The sequence below is a fragment of the Saccopteryx bilineata genome, chromosome 1 (genome assembly GCF_036850765.1).
Source record: "Saccopteryx bilineata isolate mSacBil1 chromosome 1, mSacBil1_pri_phased_curated, whole genome shotgun sequence".
NCBI lineage: Eukaryota > Metazoa > Chordata > Mammalia > Chiroptera > Emballonuridae > Saccopteryx > Saccopteryx bilineata.
The window spans coordinates 302858134-302877470 of NC_089490.1; the positions used below are offsets into that span (position 1 = coordinate 302858134).

Genomic DNA, 19337 nt, shown 5'->3' on the forward strand with positions numbered 1-19337 from the left:
ACCAGTAGTTTTAATCTTTACTACGATTCACAGAGAAAAGAGTCAAATATACTTGGAGTTATTTGGTTTACAAATATAAATAAAATCTGATAATGTGAGTACCAATGGTTCATATTGATACCAATTATAAAGTTAGCTTCTCTCAGTTTTTTCTTAAAGCAGGAAAGCTTTGAAAAGTACAAATGTAGTGATTTACGTATACCTTTCTGAAAAGGGGGAACAAGAAAAATCTTAAGAGTTTATTTTGGACTATTAATTCTACCCTATTTTCCCTTTAACTTCATAATGCCCGCTTTAATACAAAAGAGGTTAGTAAAGTATAAAAATCCATTTATGAAAAATGAATTAAAACTGCTAGTAACCAGAGAATGTACTTATATATACATGGTCCACTAAACATTCACATTTAACAAAAACTGCATGCAGCCATTAATGAAAAAAATCAAAGACACCTCGAAGGGAGTAAATGTAGATGGAAACCTGAATGGAAATCGCATAGAAGGAAATATGAGAAAACAGCAAAGAAATGTCAAGGCTCTTTTTAGCCAACCTCAAATCTATAAGAGTGCTAATTATAAACATTACACCTACAGCATTTAAAAAAAATCAGCAATATCAAGATGAGTCACCTTAATTACAACAAAAGAGTCTTAAAGCTGATAAGTGTGAGAAATCTTACTCGAAGACCCTTTAAAATAATTAGTTTCTCCCGTTCCTGGAATCTGAAGAGTGAACACTAATCTTGGAAGGATGAGAGTATAACATTAGCTACTATTATCAGCAACTATATATATATATATATATATATAGTAATCTTAAAGCGGCGTACTTCTCCCTCGCTCATCTCCGCTGATGAACTGCAGCAGAAAGAGTCCTACACAGTGAACTGGAGAGAGAAATGCAGGCAAATATTGTAGGCAATTTTTCAGTTTTACATAGGTAAGAAAATAAGCATAATAGCAAATAAATATCTCTATGTCTTATAACTGGGCTGAATTTTTGGCTGCGTGCTTCAAACAACTAAGAGACACATGCACTAAAATGAGCACTATCAACTTATCAGGAAGTAGGACAGCTGTGTGGGTACATATAGAGTTCTTTTACCGAGAATTGTAGATAAAAATAAAGATGTTAATATATCACTCTTCATTCATTATAGTATCTAAAAATTCTAAACCTTAGGAAGAAGGGTTGACTAGCCTAGCATCGGTGGAAGTTGTCAGATATTGGAATAAGAAAGGCTCAAACACTGATGACAACAATTTTACTCCATCAAGAAATCCTACAGTAAACTCAATAGAAAGAATATTAAATGAATGTATAATATCTGCAAATAGAGCATCTGCTAGTATTACTTTCAAGTATATTTAAGTTAATGCTTCTATACAATGCGGGAAGGAAGCTAGTACTTCTAGAATGATTAGACCTCCAAAAGGATTACAGATGTCATGTCTCTCAAAAGCCCGGGGCTGCCATGCTGACTCCTGAGCACTGGGTATACTCAGTCAAACTGGCCCAATCTAGTGGGTCTGAGAACAAATGTACCAGACACGGGAAACTGACAGGTAGTAACTGCTTGCCAATAGCCAGGTAGACTCCTGAAAACAAAAGATGTGCACCTTCAGGAGAAAAAGTCTTGAAACAGCAGCTTGTTCAGGATTTTATTAAAAATCACCTAAGACTAGAAGACGCAAAGGTTATGAGATAGAGTACTAAGGTCTCTCTCGAGGTCTATGATTCTTGATTATTACTGTGTGCTTGGTAACTGTACTGGATGATGGCCCTCTGTTGTTGCCATTTCTTTCTTTGAAATAAAGATATTCTTATGTAAAGGTGTATGTAATAAAACGTTCTGAAAACTCAAAATTCCATAAGTATATTCAGTTTTGCTGCTGTCACTTTTGTAGAAAAGCCATAAACAATGGTGGGTCGATGAGTGGATGGATGATTAAGTTGAAGTCTATGCAGCTGATGACTTCAGTAAACAAACAGCATTTCAAATACAAGTAGATGCAGAGATAATGTTAAATGCATACTGATGATATTTTGCATATTTGTAAAATACTAAAACAGTCATCATAGCAAACCTTGCATGCTTACTATGTGTGCCGGTCTAATATGGACTAAAGCCAAAATCAGACAAACACAAATGCCTGAAAGCTGTCCACCATTAAACACAGATCACATTAGAAATTGCATGGACAGACTTGAAACATGACTTTTGAAACTCAGTATTCCTATTATCAAGAACATATATGTAAGCATCAGGGAGGTGTTTTAGTTTAATGAATAAAAATATATTTTCCCTTTCACAGCTGTGTTTAAAGGAAGTAATGAGGCAGTAGCTCAACACATGCACCCATAAATGCATAGATGGTCACAAACCAAACAAAATCGTCCTTTATATTTACCCTTCCTCTTTCATCTTTGTATCATTGCACTGAAAAGCTGCAGTCTGCCGCCTCAGATAGACTCTGAGTCATCATCTTCCTAAAGGTGTAAATCAGAGACCTTGCCTCTCACTGCAGTGTACCTTCTTGAAAACTCGGTTTCTAACACCCCAATCGGCCGGTGTTATGCAGTGGAGTATAAGCGTGTCTGGAAAGGGACTAAATTCAGAACACCTTCCACACAGGGATATCTGCTATCTCAAAATACACACATGCAAACTTGGCTACCATGATTTTGCTGGAAGTCACAATCTGGTGATCACAAATGAAGACGCTCAGCTCTCTGGAGGTGGTCTTAGCAGTCTGTCCACAGTCCTTTCTCATTATTAGCCTTCTCTCCCTAGAAGCTCTTAGTTCTGTCATATCCAATGGCTGCAATTTGTGGCAAAGTATGTGTTCACGAGACACGATTTTACAGCATACTCTAACATATGAGCAATAAATAAGGCAACAAGCAAAGCTAAAGAAAAGGAGATTGACAATATTAAACGAGATGTAACTCAGAAGAAAAATCATTAAGTGGGTTTCATAACAGAGCTCTGCCACCGAGTACAGTGGTGGAGCCGCCTCCCTTCCCTTCTCCAGCACAGAAGGAAAAACATCCTCGTAGTGAGAAGCAATGACATTTCACATGGTGAGTGATTCATTCGAGGGTTCTAAATTCTCTTGATCTTTGCTTCTGAAACTTGAGGGTTGAAACCCAAGAGCAGGTGGAAACTATAAAGACTGCTGATTGCCATTCCTTAGAGTGTTTGGGAAAATAGGCTATTTTAAAAATTCAGCAAGATGGGCGGTGATTCTTTCTAAAACAAGTTCCCAAAGTAAAATTTACCATTAACCTTTTCTCTGCTGCTGGAAGCCATCTGGTGGTGTGAGAGCCACCCCACTCTGTTCCCCAGGGTGCGCTGTGCATTTCTTACCCAGCACTGTGATTGTGGTGTAGCTTTCCTGCGGGGGGTCCGTGTAGAGCTGGCAGAAGTATCTTCCTTCATCAGAAATGGAGACATTTGTCAGCGACACTTTGAGTTCACTGCTAGAAAAATTCAGCAACTGAAACCTGCTGTCCTTCAAAGCTGTGGAACAAAACACAGTCTGTGACTGTGAGGAAGGCAGCGGGCCATCTACTGTCCTTACCCAGGAAGGGAGAACGTCAGGGGGCCAGGAAGGCAGTTACAGAGTGGACACTGTGCTCGCTTCGGCAGCACATATACTAAAACAGAGTGGACACGATGACTGAGACGTTCTGCACCTGTCAGTAAGGACCTTTGTACTTCCTGAATCACTATTTTGGGCTTCTGTAGTAACCACATGTAGACAAACCTCCCCGTCCAAAGGAAACTCACGCCCACGGGTGCACGTGTATGTGCGCACATACACGTGTGCACACGCACACACACACATCCTCTGCCACAATTCCGAGTGCTGTCAGTGTTCAGCCCTGATTCATAAATAGCTTTTGGTTTTCTATCAGAGACAGGAAGTGGTGGGATTCAGCTGGTTCACGCTGGTTTGGCATAACTGATACCTAATTTTTGGTTGAGTTTGGCGAACTGGTTGTTAAAACGGCACTTGTAATCAGAGTTCTCTCTAAGGTGGGTGCCTGGGCAGCCACACAATGTGGAAATCACAAATTTACATTCCTTACTCTTTTTTAACGTTCATCTGTGCAACAGCGTATTCTAAGCACCTATAGTAATGTTCATTCTCTCCACAGGTGAAAAAAGTTGCAAGTGAGGATGCCAATCAAGAAGCAATATGGAAATATCTTAAATAACAGTTTTATTGTTCTTTTGGTCAGGTACTATTTAATATTTTTTCATTAGTATTTTAAAACTTTCTTATAACATAATCTAGTTCTGTGTACCTCTTTTACTATTCTTATTTAAGTATTAAATGAATGAAATAATAAACTACCTTTCGCTATATCGTTTGTTTTTTTTAAAGTCATAGGGGCAGAGAGCCGTTGTTGAATTATTTGAACCCATTGCTGGAGAACGGTAAAATGAACAGAAGGGAAAGGAGGCCATGACTCCCCTTTAGGCACCAGAAGTTCAGGGAGCAGGGCTTCCAGGGTTTTAAATTTTCTCTCAAAATCTAAGTCCTTTACAAACACAGTGGTTCCAAATTATGAGAGAAAACAAAAAAGTCATTAGTAATTTCAAGTCAATATAAAAATCACAAGAAAGGTTTATGAAAAAAGTCCAACTGAACGTGGACATGTCTCTGTATTTGATACTGTCTGATATGATTTGAGGTGGAAATGCCCAGAGTGCAGGGCGGAGGGCTGGCAAGGCCTGCCCTGTCCTCCGCTCTGGGGTCAGGGTCACTACAGAGGTGATATGTGTGGACTCATTTATTTACACCAAATATTCATTTTTAAAGTCCTCATATTAATTTTGGCAAAGGCTATATTGGTCCATAATGACAAAAACTGACTCTAAGAATGTGAAACTGGGCCCTGGCCAGTTGCCTCAGCAGTACAGCGTCGGCCTGGCGTGCGGGGAACCTGGGTTTGATTCCCGGCCAGGGCACATAGGAGAAGCGCCCATTTGCTTCTCCACTCCCACCTCCTTCCTCTCTGTCTCTCTCTTCCCCTCCCGCAGCCAAGGCTCCATTGGAGCAAAGGTGGTCCGGGCGCTGGGGATGGCTCCTTGGCCTCTGCCCCAGGCGCTAGAGTGGCTCTGGTCTTGGCAGAGCGATGCCCGGAGGGGCAGAGCATCGCCCCCTGGTGGGCAGAGCGTCGCCCCTGGTGGGCGTGCCGGGTGGATCCCGGTCGGGCGCATGCGGGAGTCTGTCTGACTGTCTCTCCCCGTTTCCAGCTTCAGAAAAATAAAATAAAATAAAAAAGAATGTGAAACTGGCTTCTCTCCTTTTTCCCCATTCTTTAGATTCATCAGCGTTCACAGGTCATGACTATACTGAGGTGAGAAGGGGGACAAGAAGGCCAAAGGGACATGCTTGACACCTGTTTTGGTCTGGCACCAATACTCCCAGAGCAATTTTCTAAAGACCTGATTCTTGTTCTTGACAAACCCTGACACCAATTTGAACCATTATACTGTGATAGGCAATTAAGTTTCAATTATTCACTTTTGTGATACTACATTTGGAAAGACAGGGACACTTCCATATACCAGAGGTGCTATGGGGACAGGAGATTGGGTTTTGTCTTTGTAGGTACAGATTGCCTTGAAATTTTCAATCTTCAAATCAAACAGATTACCTTTCAGAACACTGCATTTTCCTTGCCTTAGTGTATTTGAGTTGTTTGTGTCAACTAAGTGTTTGGGACTCAATTGCAATTCACCTTGAATTACTACAATCAATTTCTATTGCAAAGTAAGACTCCTTCCTTTTAAAAGGATCATTCAAGGTTTCTATTAAGCAGAAAGATTATGATTGCATGTCTCTTTGTCCCTCTGGAGAACTGACTAAACTTTAAGCATCTGATATTAAATTAAAAAAAAATGTTGGCTATCTCTTTATCAAGAAAACATGTAGGGAAAAAAAGTTGACACTTACGCCGGAAGTCCCTGAAATAAATGGTCTGCCGGTTGGGATTCAGTAGTTGAATCACAGAATCGTCACTCTTATTGACTTGGCAGCTGATGGTTGCGACTTCTCCCTCAATAACTGTCACGTCTTTCGTAAACAAATTCTGTCCATCACCTTTAAGAAAGGAGAAAAGGGGTGAGAAAAAAAATTTCCATCAATAAAAATGAGAAACAGGAAGAATGTTAGAAAAAGGAAACCAGTCACAACATTTGGCGAGGCTCACATCCCTCTCTCTGTAGCCCATGAAACGAGTCTCTTAAATCCAAGATCAATCTAGGGACAAAGTACAGCCGAGCCTGGCATCCACGTGCTCTCAAAAGCTGTGGTGCTAACGTTCCGGCCTCCAGTATTTTGTGCTAGCTGAGCAGCATGTTGGAGAGATATAGAAAGGTCAGACTACTGGCTTTTATGAGGAGCTGCAGCTGTCACAAGTGGTGCAGAGGCGATATGTACACTCAACTTCAGCTTACACGCCCTTGAGCTAAGCTATTTGGTCCCCTCACAGAAAACTCAAGGGACTACTTAATGGAAGTAGGTAGGACAGACCAGTAAACAAGCTTGTCTTGTTAGTGGATGTTGGGATTCCCTAGGTAGAGTGGTCCCCCCCTTATCCACAGGGAGTACGTTCCAAAACCCCGGTGGACACCTGAAACCACAGACAGTACCGAATCCTATCTAGACTATGTTCTCTCCTATACCTACATACCTGTAATATAGTTTCACTTCTAAATTGGTCACAGTAAGAGATTAACAACAACAATAATAAAATACAATAACTATATTTCATTGGTTCTTGAACAACATGGGACCAGAGGCACCAACTTTCCACACACTCAAAACTCTGTGTATGACATTTGACTCCCCCCAAACTTAACCACACTCATAGACACTGTCATCCAGGAGCCTTACCAATAACATAAACTATCTAGTAACATATATTTTGTATGTTCTATGTATTTATATGCATATTATATACTAAATTCTTATAATAAAGTAAATTAGAGAAAAAATGCAATGAAGAAAATCATAAAGAAGAGAAAATATGGCCCTGCCCGGGTTGCTCAGCGGTAGAGCGTTGGCCTGGCGTGCGGGGGACCTGGGTTCGATTCCCGGCCAGGGCATATAGGAGAAGCGCCCATTTGCTTCTCCACCCCCACCTCCTTCCTCTCTGTCTCTCTCTTCCCCTCCCGCAGCCAAGGCTCCATTGGAGCAAAGATGGCCCGAGCGCTGGGGATGGCTCCTTGGCCTCTGCCCCAGGCGCTAGAGTGGCTCTGATCGCAGCAGAGCGGCACCCCGAGGGGCAGAGCATCGCCCCCTGGTGGGCAGAGCGTCGCCCCTGGTGGGCGTGCCGGGTGGATCCCAGTCGGGCACATGTGGGAGTCTGTCTGACTGTCTCTCCCCATTTCCAGCTTCAGAAAAAATACAAAAAAAAAAAAAAGAGAGAGAGAGAGAAAATACATCTACAGTACTGTACGTATTTATTGGAAAAAAAATCACGAATAAGTGGTCCCACATAGTTTAAACCCATGTTGTTCAAGGGTCAGCTATACCGTAATTAAAGTTATATGACTGTGGTCTCTCTGCCTCTCATTCCTTCTCTCATAATTGTTACATTTTTCAGTCCAAACCTAGTCCTGAATCTGTGTGACTCCCCGCACCCACCCACTTGCAGTCAGTGCTGTGGTGTCACTCATTTCAAGGGATCCCTTGCTGATTGGCTCAAGGCTTTCTGGCACAACATATGGCCATCAATCAGAACATGTTTTCTGTTCACATCTTCCACCCCCAAATTTAATGCCTTTTCCATCTTAACTGAGCACTTGTTATGCACCGTGGCCATAACTTTTGTAATTTGAGCTGCAACAGCAAAACTAGCATGAATTTCTTTATCCTTCTTCATAATTTCACCAATAGGAAATTTGTCCTTACTGTAGACCTTAGCAACCTCAGCATAGAATTTTTCCCCATTCCTTATTAAATCAAGAACTTTCACCTTTTCGCTTTAAAGGAGGCACTTTTGACTTCTCCTGGGTATATCTGGATTGCCAGCATCTCTCTGCTCTTGTGCTTTGGGCCATTAGTAAGTGAAATACAGGTGACTTGAACAAGGGCAGTGGTGTTGATACTGCACAGTTCATCTGATGGCTGAGAGGGCGACCAAGTGACGACCAGGCAGGAAGCATCTACAGTGTGGATACGCTAGACAAAGGGATGATTCATGTCCATGTGGGGCGGAGCGGGACAACTTGAGGCTTCATTGTGCTTATCAGAACCGGTCACAATTTAAAACTTATGGATGGCTTATTTCTGGAATTTTCTATTTAATATTTTCTGACCGTGAGTAACTGAAACTGTGGAAAGTGAAGCCATGGATAAGTAGAATCTACTCTAGAGGCAGTTCTGTTATTTATTGTGTGGGAATGAGAACCTACCCAACCATAATTCTTTGGAACCTCGATAAAACCCTGGGAAGGCTTCCAGTTGGGTTTCTTACTCTGCTCTCAAAAGCTCACACTTTCCTGATTTGCCTGAAGTCTCAGGCAGTCCTGGACATGCCCTTTAGAAAACTTTTTCAGACCGTGTCAGAAAGTCAGGGCCCCCAGCTCCACTCTGAGAAGCTTATCTGCAGATCTGCCTCAGTTTGTTCCTTTCAACCTTAGTGATGGGGGCCAGTGCCCTCATAAATGTCCTAAAGGTTCCACAGCTCATGGAGGAGGAGAGAAGAGGTCAATTCCAAAGCAAGAGAGGAAGCAGTTGTCAAGAGTCCAGTTGTGCACCCGGCAGAGCGGGATATTTAGATGAACATAATCCTGTTCTGGTTTTTAAAAAGCTGCAATGTGGGTGGGAACCAATACCTCATTCCCACATACAGAACAAAGATTGTAGTACAACAGGCAACAGGAGTAACAGCTTATCCGGAAGAGGAAAAGAGAGGGTGCTTTTGAGCTGTGTGATCTCAGGTAAGCCTTTTAAAGACCTTGGGTCAGTTTCTCATCTGCAAAATGGGGAGAGTAATTAAAAGCTATCTTATAGAGCTGTTGGGGGGATTAATATAGACAAATATAAAGCATTTAGCACTGTGTCCGGCTGCTCATGAAACTGAAAAAATGTAGCTGCTATCATCCTCACCACAATCACTTCTCTGGATGGCACACCCAAACACTGATTAAGCAGCTCTTATGTGTTGGGAGTTGGTTGGCTACAGAAACAAAGCCTCAGATTCCCTGCTCTCACAGAGCTCCCTGTGTGACTATGTATCAACTCAGCACGGCTGATACACTCTGTTAAAAAAACTGTCACATTAAACAAAGGTCAAAGATAAATACATTCTATAAAAAAAATGAGAGAGCATAAATAGAGATGCAATTAGAGTAAATGAAGGATTTCCACCTGCTATCACATTTCTGCTGAAGGATCCTTTTTGGTAAGGCACAGTGGGGAAGTGTGAGAAGGGATGCCTAAGATGGCTTTCAGCCAAACCCACCTAGGAAAAAACCAGCCTCTAGTACAGGGTTAGAAAAGAAAAACTACAAGAATAAGTTAGAAATGATCAGAGCCACAGATAAACAACAATTCTTGTTGCTTGAGGAATCAACCAAAAATGGAACCCAACCTCGAGGTCTCCAATGCAGGGAATTAACGTGGGTGTGAGAACACAGGCTCACGAGGCCTGCAGGAGGTGGAGGGGGACTCTGCCCTAGTTCATCCAACAGTGAGAGCTCAGTGGCTGAACAGTATTGTAGCATAAAGACAAAGGGAAAAAGAGATCAAACACGTGTGCACGTGCGCGCGCCCGCGCGCGCGCGCACACACACACACACACTCTGAAGGGATGCTTATTTTTCTCAGGTTACTGTGACACAACAGAATCAGAACCCGGATAAAGGGAGCTGTTTATTCCCAGAGTTGGGAAGAGAATAAGGAAAAGTAAATTCCTGCTAATCAAGCCAGCTTTTCAAGGTGGTGTTGCTTCCCTGGTTAAAAGTGTGTACAGAAAGGACAATACCCTTATTTCCTCAGGGGTAACCCAATCTAGGAAGAAAATGAAAGAAAAAATTAAACTGCATGATTCAAATGCTACAAGTGTCTCAAGTCATGGGACTTGCCTTGAGGAGATTAGAATGCCAAACTGGACTTACTGGGCTGGGAGAGAGATTCCTTCCATCTAAAGGAAGTTTATTAGCACACAAACGAGAATCTTCCATTTGTAAAAGGGGCACAGGGTGACGGGCCTTGATCCCTGCAATGTAAGTAAACCAAGGCTCTACAGACACTGCTGTCTTACACCTACAGTGACTCAAAGCCAGTTGCAAAAAACTATGATCTTATTAGAATAGTTCTGGGGAGATAAATATATACTTTTAGTCTTCACGTGGAATATTAGCATATTCTGAGAAGGATACTCTATTCACATTCTGGCTACAAAACATTTGTGCAGGAGATGAGGGCAGAAAGGAGTTGACTATGATTTTGTGTTTTTAATTCAAAGGGATTTTTGGTGTATTTCTTTAAAAAGTCTGAACATTCTCGTCCTGGCCAGTTGGCTCGGCGTGTGGAAGTCCCAGGTTCGATTCCCGGCCAGGGCACACAGGAAAAGTGCACATCTGCTTCTCCACCCTTCCCCCCCCCCTTTCTCTCTATCTCTCTCTTCCCCTCCTGCAGCAAACCTCCATTGGAGTAAAGTTGGCCCAGGCACTGAGGATGGCTGCATGGCCTCTGCCTCACGTGCTAGAATGGCTCTGGTTACAGCGGAGCAACACCCCTGATGGGCAGAGCATTGCCCCCTGGTGGGCATGCCAGGTGGATCCCAGTTGGGCACAAATGGGAGTCTGTCTGCTTGCCTCCCCCCACTTCTCATTTTGGAAAAAAAAAAGTCTGAACATTCTCAATTATTACTTGTAATTATGCAACATAAGAGCAGCTCACCTTCACATGTCATTATGGACAGATCACTGAGGTCTGTTCCCTTCTGGCCCTTCTGTTCTGCACGTTCATGGGGCTATCATCATTATTACTATATTATTATTATTATTATTTTTAATTTCTAAGGCTGAACTGAAATCCTGTGTCTCAGAAAATGATGATTTCTAGCTATGTTACATGGTTATAATACTAATGCTAAAAAAAATTACAAGTGATAATCAAGTATTCTGCTGAAAGATATCTAATGGCCTTGGCTGATGATGGTGGACCAAGGATGTCACTCTGGAAAAATCACCAATAAATTATGTGGGTCAGCTGGACAGCAGTTCTATTAAACAGGGTTCCATACTTTGAGGCACCGCACGATGGCTGAAACGGAATAATGACCTATTTATTTGAAGCAAAGGAAGTGAATGACAGTGATGAAAATAAATGTATGTCAGTGCTCCTAAATGCCTGAAGCCTCTATGTAAAAATAATTTCTGCTCACATCCTCAAATATTTCTTCCAAACAGAAGAGTGTACTGTGACTTGATAAATGTCCCCTTGAAATAGACATCATGACGATTAGGTTGTTACGAAACACAATCTGATGTGCAGCAGAGGGTACAAACAGGCAACTCTGGTGCCTTTTCTTAAGCAATCCATTCTAAAAACCGTTGTGATGTCCTAACACTTAATTAACAGATGCACTGTCAAATCGGGAACAGCACATGTTCTGGGCAAAGGAAAGCAAGCAGGCACAACATACCATAGCCATTAAATAAGACTTTACAGCAAGGTAGTTTATTTTAAGGGTGGAACAATGTCCAACAGGTAGAGACATTTTTGAGTGCTAATTGGTACATACGGGCGAGGTTTAGCAGACAGAATCAAGCTCAATTTTAATTTATATTGCTCGCTGTGTTCCCTATAAATTCCTTACCTGCCCCACCATTTCTAAAAGTAAAACTCTGGCACTGGAGAGCACACACACTCACAGATAAGTCTCCCATGGTAAATTAGAAGTTGCTGGAGCATTCATTACAGGGAAGAGACAGCATGCTATCTTAAAAAAAAAAAGAGCAAAATTTATTTTGATGATTACAAAGGACCACTTCAAGCTGAGTTGGTTAGGACCGAATTGAGGCTGGGGGTGTAGTTGGCTCACAGATCCCTATTAATTTAATCTTCAATTGGTTTAACTCATGGATTCTGTGCTTAAATACCATTTGGTTATAAACTCTATTTAAATGATAGTATGCAAAATGTGAGCTTTGATTGGAATTGATTCAATCAACAACACGGCTACCGGAAGGGGGTGACTCCCGGAAGGGGGTGACAGGGCAAAACTTACAGTCAGAGCCAAAATGAGAAACAGCATTGTCACGCAGGGCAGGGAGGAAGGGAACAGACGTTTATCCAGCATTAGGCTCTGGGCTAGCTGCTCTTTTTCCTCTCAAACTCCTGCAGTCTTCGATATCGCCACTTTAAAGACGAAGAACTCAAGACACAGAGACATTTTAATAAGCCGCCTAATGTAATTCAGCTAAGTGGCCAAGCTTGTGTTTGAACCCGGTTCTATCAGCTCCTCCAGCCCGTACAAGTCTGCACTTCCTAACCAGCTAACATCAGGAGTTGTTGCCAAGGTGCTGTTGGCTCTGCCTTTGGAAAATTTACTTGTTTTTAAAGAGGGTGATTTCCCTATGAGCAACTTCTGATTTTTTTATTTCCATAATTTACCCAGAACACAATTACACACTTCAAGATGAGAGAGAAACTGTTCTGAATGTAAAACACTTCGTTCGCTGCCACTGCCTTCCTCCTGCACTTGCACACTCTGCCCCAGAGAATGGCTTTATTACCCGTGTGTGTGGAGCGCGGGGCCCCACCGCCTGGCTGCTAATAAGGCAGGTACTTCATCTACTCCAGGGACTCTCTCCACGAACGTGTGTAATAATAACAGGGCGAGTCGTAGTCAGAACACTATTAGGTTTTTGCTGCGGCAACTCTGTAAACTCTTCCTGACACTGAGGCGCACCCTGACTCTTAACGGGGAAGACAGTTTGCCCAGAGAAAGAGCAAACAAAGTCCCCTGACCTACTCCTTCAGTAGAAAAATCATATTAGAGAAACCTTTTTTCTCCTTCCTCTCTCTGTTGTATGTAAGTCTGAACCTTACATTAAGTCAGTACGGTCAGGTTGTCTAAATAGGCAAAATGTCAAAATGTCAAACCCAAAATACAGATTCTCCCCCTCCCCCCAAATTATCCTCCTGAATTTTTAAAAGCCACAAGAATTCCTAAAATTTTGCACCAATTAAAGGGTCGAGATTTTTAACATTTCTCCTCCAAGAGATCTCTAAGTTAAGACTTTACAGGGTTAAAAAAAAAACCCTTGCATGTTTTCGAAAACCTTATTTCCTACTGTGAGTCCTCTGTGTCCTCACACTTCAAATGGCTGTTGACCCATTCTCATTTCTGTTGGATCCCGCTTTTACAACCATTACTAGTTATAGCCCCAACTTGAAAGAAAAACCTCACCCAAATCAAACCATCACCGATAGAGGTGCTGTAATTTCTGCTAAGGTTCCAGAGAGCTAGCTCTAGAATTGAATACATTTCAAGGGGGGGGGGGGGGATTAAGATTCTGTTGAAACCCAGAGGGAAAAATCTTTCTGACTGCCTGTGTTCCCTCAAGTAAACGTAAAGACAACGTTCACTACAAATCATTAACAAAGCCATTAAGATCTGATTTCTATCTAAGCAATTATTGTCAGCATATTTTGCACATTTCCTTTAAAAGACTCAATCCTTGCTTTCAATTCATTAAAACTGTTCCTTGCATTTACAGAGTTTTATATCAAATCAGAAACCTATTTGAATTAATAAGAATTACAGTAAAAGTAATTTGAAAATAAATTATTTGAAGTTCAAGTCACGAAAGCTTTTGATGAAAGAATTTAGTCCCATTTAAGTATTACAATAATATTTTTAGTCATCTAAGGCGCAGACGAGATACAGTGAAAACCAGTGTCCAAAAGAGAAGAGTCCATCAATGGTGGACTGAGGTTAAGGCTGAGACCTCTCCAACATAAAGACATCTCTTTATTTCAAAGGATGCAATGCTTCAGCCTTCGTGAATAGTTGAATATTTACTTAAAATCAAAAGCACTTCATCTGTCTGTTATGTTTGATCCTTATCCATGTTCTGCTATCCCAAAATGTAAAGTTGAGTATGGGATTGTCCACTCTAAGAAGTGTCTATTTCATGGTCAAAATAATAAATGCAAATCATAAAGCTCATAAGCTTAGAGTGAAAATACTAAACCAACTGGACAAATAACTTGAGTGGGCAAGAGTATGTGACACTGACCAAAACATTTCTGTCACCTCATTTTTTATAAAATGCTTACGGGAACCCAGGGAGGAGATGTGTCTGAAATCACATGGCAAGTGGGAGCACAGCCAGGAGTAAGGGCCACGTCTCCTGGTGGGTCATCACAGTATTTCTATTCTTGGCTACTTCTAAGCAACATTTATTGATTTGTTTCTAATTACAAAAGCAATATATGTTCAATTTTTTTAAGCTTTGTTTTATATGTACTATTTGTAACACTATGGCATGGAGATAGTCAGGACCTCATAAGTGTCTCCTGTATTGTGATTAATGTTGTGTCACTTAAGCTCAGGGGCAGAAAAAAATAATAAATTTAATCTAATCTCCTTTTATAATCAGTAAAAGGTGGGGCAAATTTTTGAATGGCAAGTTAAAGAGTAATGCCTCCATGCTGGCTTTCTCTTCAATTAAAATTGTTGATGTCCTCTGAATATAAAAAAAAAAAAAATCTGACTGACACAACATTAAGCTATTCATGAATATTCTGTATACACATTCTTGTTTAGTTGACTAATGGCAAATTAACGTTCTCTATTTTAGCTTAAACACATACTATAGGTATGTTTGATTAGCACTGAATTCCAAAAGCTGATTTCTATGCATGCTTTGATTGTGTAATTACATAATAGAGCATAATAGCTCCTTTGGAGTCATTATGATCTATATGGCAAATATGTTTCAGTCTTGCTATAGTTTAAATACACGTTGAGATGACAGCTCATAACAAGGCTCCACTTTTCAGTCTTAGCTAAATGGACATTTTCCCATTCATCCTCGCATCTTCTTGACACCAATTAAAACCTATTGTGTCAAGCTGCATATACTTTTGAGAAATTCCCTTTGTTTTCTTGGCATTCAAAAAAGGACATTAATTTTAAAAGCAGTATTAAGCAATAGGCCTTTTTTTTTCTTTAAAATAGCTGAAATTCCATCCTTCATCCACTCTTTAAAAGGTTTGTGGGGAATCACATCTTGTTCATTAATCACTGTTCAGACAACCACAAGGGGGTTAAAGATGGAATTTCACCTTTAACTCCAAAATGCACATGGCAGGAGAACAGCCAAGAATATTGATGCCTACTGTGGTGGCTCAATCAGGGTCTGCCTAAATATCAACCACACCAAGTCATACAAAGGTCCAGGTTATACAAATATCATGTTTTGCAATATCCCTTATATTTGCAGCTCCTTTGGAAGGATATACCATAGTTATGAAACAGCACAGCCAGGTTTTGCCTTCACAGTTCTCATACCTAGTTTTTTATAGATCTGAGGTCAACAAAACTTAACTAGTGAATAGATTTTTGTTAATTCCACTGTCAACTTATAAACTAGAAAAGTCAGGTTTGAAAACAGGAGAAAAGTTATTATAAAGAATGATGTTAAGTTTCTCTTGTCCCCATGAAATATTTTAATCCTACACTACTTTATTGGCAAGAGGAGCTTGTTTCTTTTCTCTTCCAAGAGAATGATCCCTTATTCCATGCCAAGCCAAAGGTGACCCAAGTGTTCACTTTAAAGACGAATAAGCATCAAGCTGTTTTAACCTTTGTGCCTGTTGGTTTTCAACACGGAGGCTGAGGAACTGAGGTCAAGCACAGTCCAGCTTGTATTTACATACAGGATGAGTATCTCTTTTGTGCAAGAAAACATTGATTAGTTGTGTGAAAACTCTTTGCAAGGAAGACTGTGACAAAAGAAAGTTGTTATAGCATCTGCATCTCTGCTATTTCCATTTTAATCACATTAGCTTCTTTCCTTATAAAAGACTCTGAGCTCAATAGGTTTTCTTAATCTGGCCCCTTTAGTACTTACTAAAGGGGCCAGATAATTACAATGCTTAACGTCTGAGCTGCATGATCCCATAAAATGCAGAGGTTCAGTCCCAGCGGGAGAATGTTTGCAGGGAGTGATACCCACCCACTAAACAAGAGCTGAATTAGTTTTTCCATTAAAATTCACTTATCAAACAAGCGAAGGGCAATTAGAGAAACAGGAATATATAAAAATAAACCGTGAAGATAATAATAATCACTAAATCCGTTTGCTCTTCGTACTGAAAGGTAAAAAACCCCAGATTTCTTTCTCCTCTCACTCCTTTTCATAGCTGGACAGGTTTCACAGCTTTTTTGTTCATCAAAAAGATAGCATCTTTTTTTGTGGAGAGAAGCTAGCCTAACCCTGAAGAAAAACTCCCTCCAGTGGACAGGCTTTATGAGAATTAAAAGGGAGAGGAAAAAAATAGAGCCCCTTCAAAACCAGAAAAGTCATGTTTTATTTGCTTGTGAGATGGCATTGAAATCACCTTGTGAGAGAGTCATTTTAAACCTTTAAATCTGCTTCGAGGATCATGGGAGAAAGGAGACTTTTAAAAAGTATTAATTAAAAAAGAACCACAGTTCTCCATCTTGGACTTTGGAGGAGAACAATCTGAAGGCAGAGGATTCTTACAAAAACTAATTGTGTTGGCAAAGCAAGTAGCGTCTTCTCAGCGGTTTGACTCTGTGATGCTCGCTCACGGCACAAGAAGAAGAAAGGAACAGTTTTCGATTGAGCTGCTTTGGTGGCAATTCAAAGGCTAGGCGGTGTTCCAGGATTTCAAAATATATTGTTTCTTTCAGACAAAATGTGCTGAAGGCTAAGTGTTGATCTTCTCCATCAACCACCTGGCTAACGAACTGATAATGTAATACTATTATTCTCTGGGATGTATTCAATGACTACTTTGCACAGTGAAACCCAGCGGTACAAAATTTTGCTGTCTGTGAGTATGGGCTACTGGGGAAGCAGTTCATCTTCTGAAAGGGATGAACTGTGTTGCTGGAAGCGGGTGGCTAACAATGAACAGACTCTCACTCCATCCAGTGTAGGGGTTGTGGGTCCCAGTTACCTTAAGCCTGGCATAATGGGAGTTGACAATTTTAATCCATAGATCAAGATATTTATGTTTCCCAAACCACAATCTATTAATAACGAAAACAAAAAAGTGTACATGATTATAGCTCAAAATACATATGAGAATATTTGAAAACCACAAAGGTAAATAACAAATATTAGGTTCTTTTATTCCTATAAAAGAATTTAAAAGTTCCTTAAAGGAACTTGGACTTCTCTCTAACCCCAGAAGAGATCTTAAGTAGCCAAATCATTTATTATATATACACTGCCACTGCCCTCTGCTGAGCTCTCATTCCGTAAGAAAATATAAGGCTGCCTTTTTTCTAACCAAATGAGAAAAAATTTGGCTTTCACAGCTTTGGAGAAGGTTGAAGAGGTCACTGGGACTTAACTAATTCTTCTCAATTCCCCTGAGACATGGGCCTACAGGAGATGCAGACCGTTTACAATACTTGCTGTTACCAACTGCTCCTCTACAGTTTTTTTTAATTGAATTACCTTATAACCCCAACCCTGAGTCTCAGTGGAAATTGCATGTGTACTTCCTTATTTTTTTATACCCTACTTTTAACTACTCATACCATTTTCCCTTTGACAAGAAGTACCATAGTTAAACTTGGTTTACTTTTTGTTTCAACTTACTAAAAGCTGATTTATTTTTCCTTTGCATTTGCCTCCAGAGTGTTACAAAACTAACAATTAGTATAAGACAGTGGTCAGCAAACTCATTAGTCAACAGAGACAAATATCAACACTACAACTATTGAAATTTCTTTTGAGAGCCAAATTTTTTAAACTTAAACTATATAGGGAGGTACATTGTTACTAATTAGAGTACTCCTAAGCTGGCCTTTGCTAAACACTCAAGGGGCCAAAGAGCCACATGTGGCTCGTGAGCTGCAGTTTGCCGACCAGAAATATAAGATATTTAAAGTCACAAGGCTATATAGTATTAAATATGTATGAATAATCACTACACACAGGGAGGAAAGGGGAAGTGACTGCTTTTTTTGCCCACAGAGTCAAGGGAAACAAATTATTTCTTTTCCAAAGTGTTCATTATTATTTTAATTTCCTTAGTATCAAAAACAAACAAACAAAAAACCTACTGTTTCCTGAGGAGGCATTATTTTAATTATCTGCATGAGAACAATAGCTGCAGAGCTACATATTTTTAAAATGCTTTCTTTGTGCCAAGAACTACGCTTCATTTTTTGTGTCACCTCACTTAATCTTCACAACAATCCCATGTGGTTCAATATTTTATCATCGTACCGATTATATAGTTGAGAAAACTGAGATTTAAAGAAGGTTAAATCTGTGGTTGAAATCAATATCTGAACCTGTGTCTCTTTAAGTCTAGATCTGGTGCTATTAACAATCTTACTATATTAATGAGGCTTTAAAATGCTAAAAGGACAGAGAGGAACTAAGGAAAGAATCTACTCTATCTCATTCTGTGACTTAGGAATAAAACTAAAGTCATACTCTTAGCATTTAAAGGAGTTTGAAGCCTATCAGTGTCTCAATATGGACCACTGATAAAATTAGCTATATACTCAGAGTCTAAATTCTGGCCTTTGGTATTTAGAGAAAAGATGTTCTGCCAAATGATCCAGACTCAAAAGGCCACTCAACTCCAACTTCAGGCATTTACAGTACCTGCTTCAAGGGCATTCATTAGTATTGACAATCTATGCGACTGTGATAGCCGTCTCTCTCTACATGTCCTTGTTCATTTATCCTGCCAACAAAAGCCATCGAAAGCCTTCCCGATTTAAAGCTTAGAGCCAACAGGACAAAGAAGTAAGAATATCAGCTGGAGTACATCAGATATGGACTCAGAATGCATGTCAGCTTCAAGTAACATAACTACAGAAACAAAGCGGGGAAATGAGAGAGGAGAGATGTTTCATATGCTTACTCTAGAGAGCATCCCAAGTGTGTGTAATCTAGTTTGTACAAAAAAGAGCTGTAAAGCCATCCAACTCCCGTCTCATACCAGGAAGCCACGGAGCTGTAGACTATTATATGACAACTTCTTAGCTATAAAATTGGGTCCCATGACTAAGGCCCTTATTTTGGTGAGTTATTGCCTCTATCATCCATCAGTCATAGAGCAAAAGGTGGTTTT

The 19337-nt window shown here is 40.4% G+C and overlaps 1 protein-coding gene across 12 annotated transcripts in view; it reads right to left on the reverse strand.

The window, feature by feature from the left end:
• Positions 1-19337, reverse strand: part of CADM1 (cell adhesion molecule 1) — a 409576-nt gene that overhangs the window by 65228 nt on the left and 325011 nt on the right. For all 12 annotated transcript variants that reach the window (XM_066245262.1, XM_066245246.1, XM_066245217.1 and 9 more), the window contains 2 exons: positions 5973-6119; positions 3371-3523 (listed from right to left, as the gene is read on the reverse strand). In XM_066245262.1, the coding sequence (XP_066101359.1) occupies positions 3371-3523; positions 5973-6119 (300 nt within the window). The remainder of the gene's footprint in view (positions 1-3370; positions 3524-5972; positions 6120-19337) is intronic.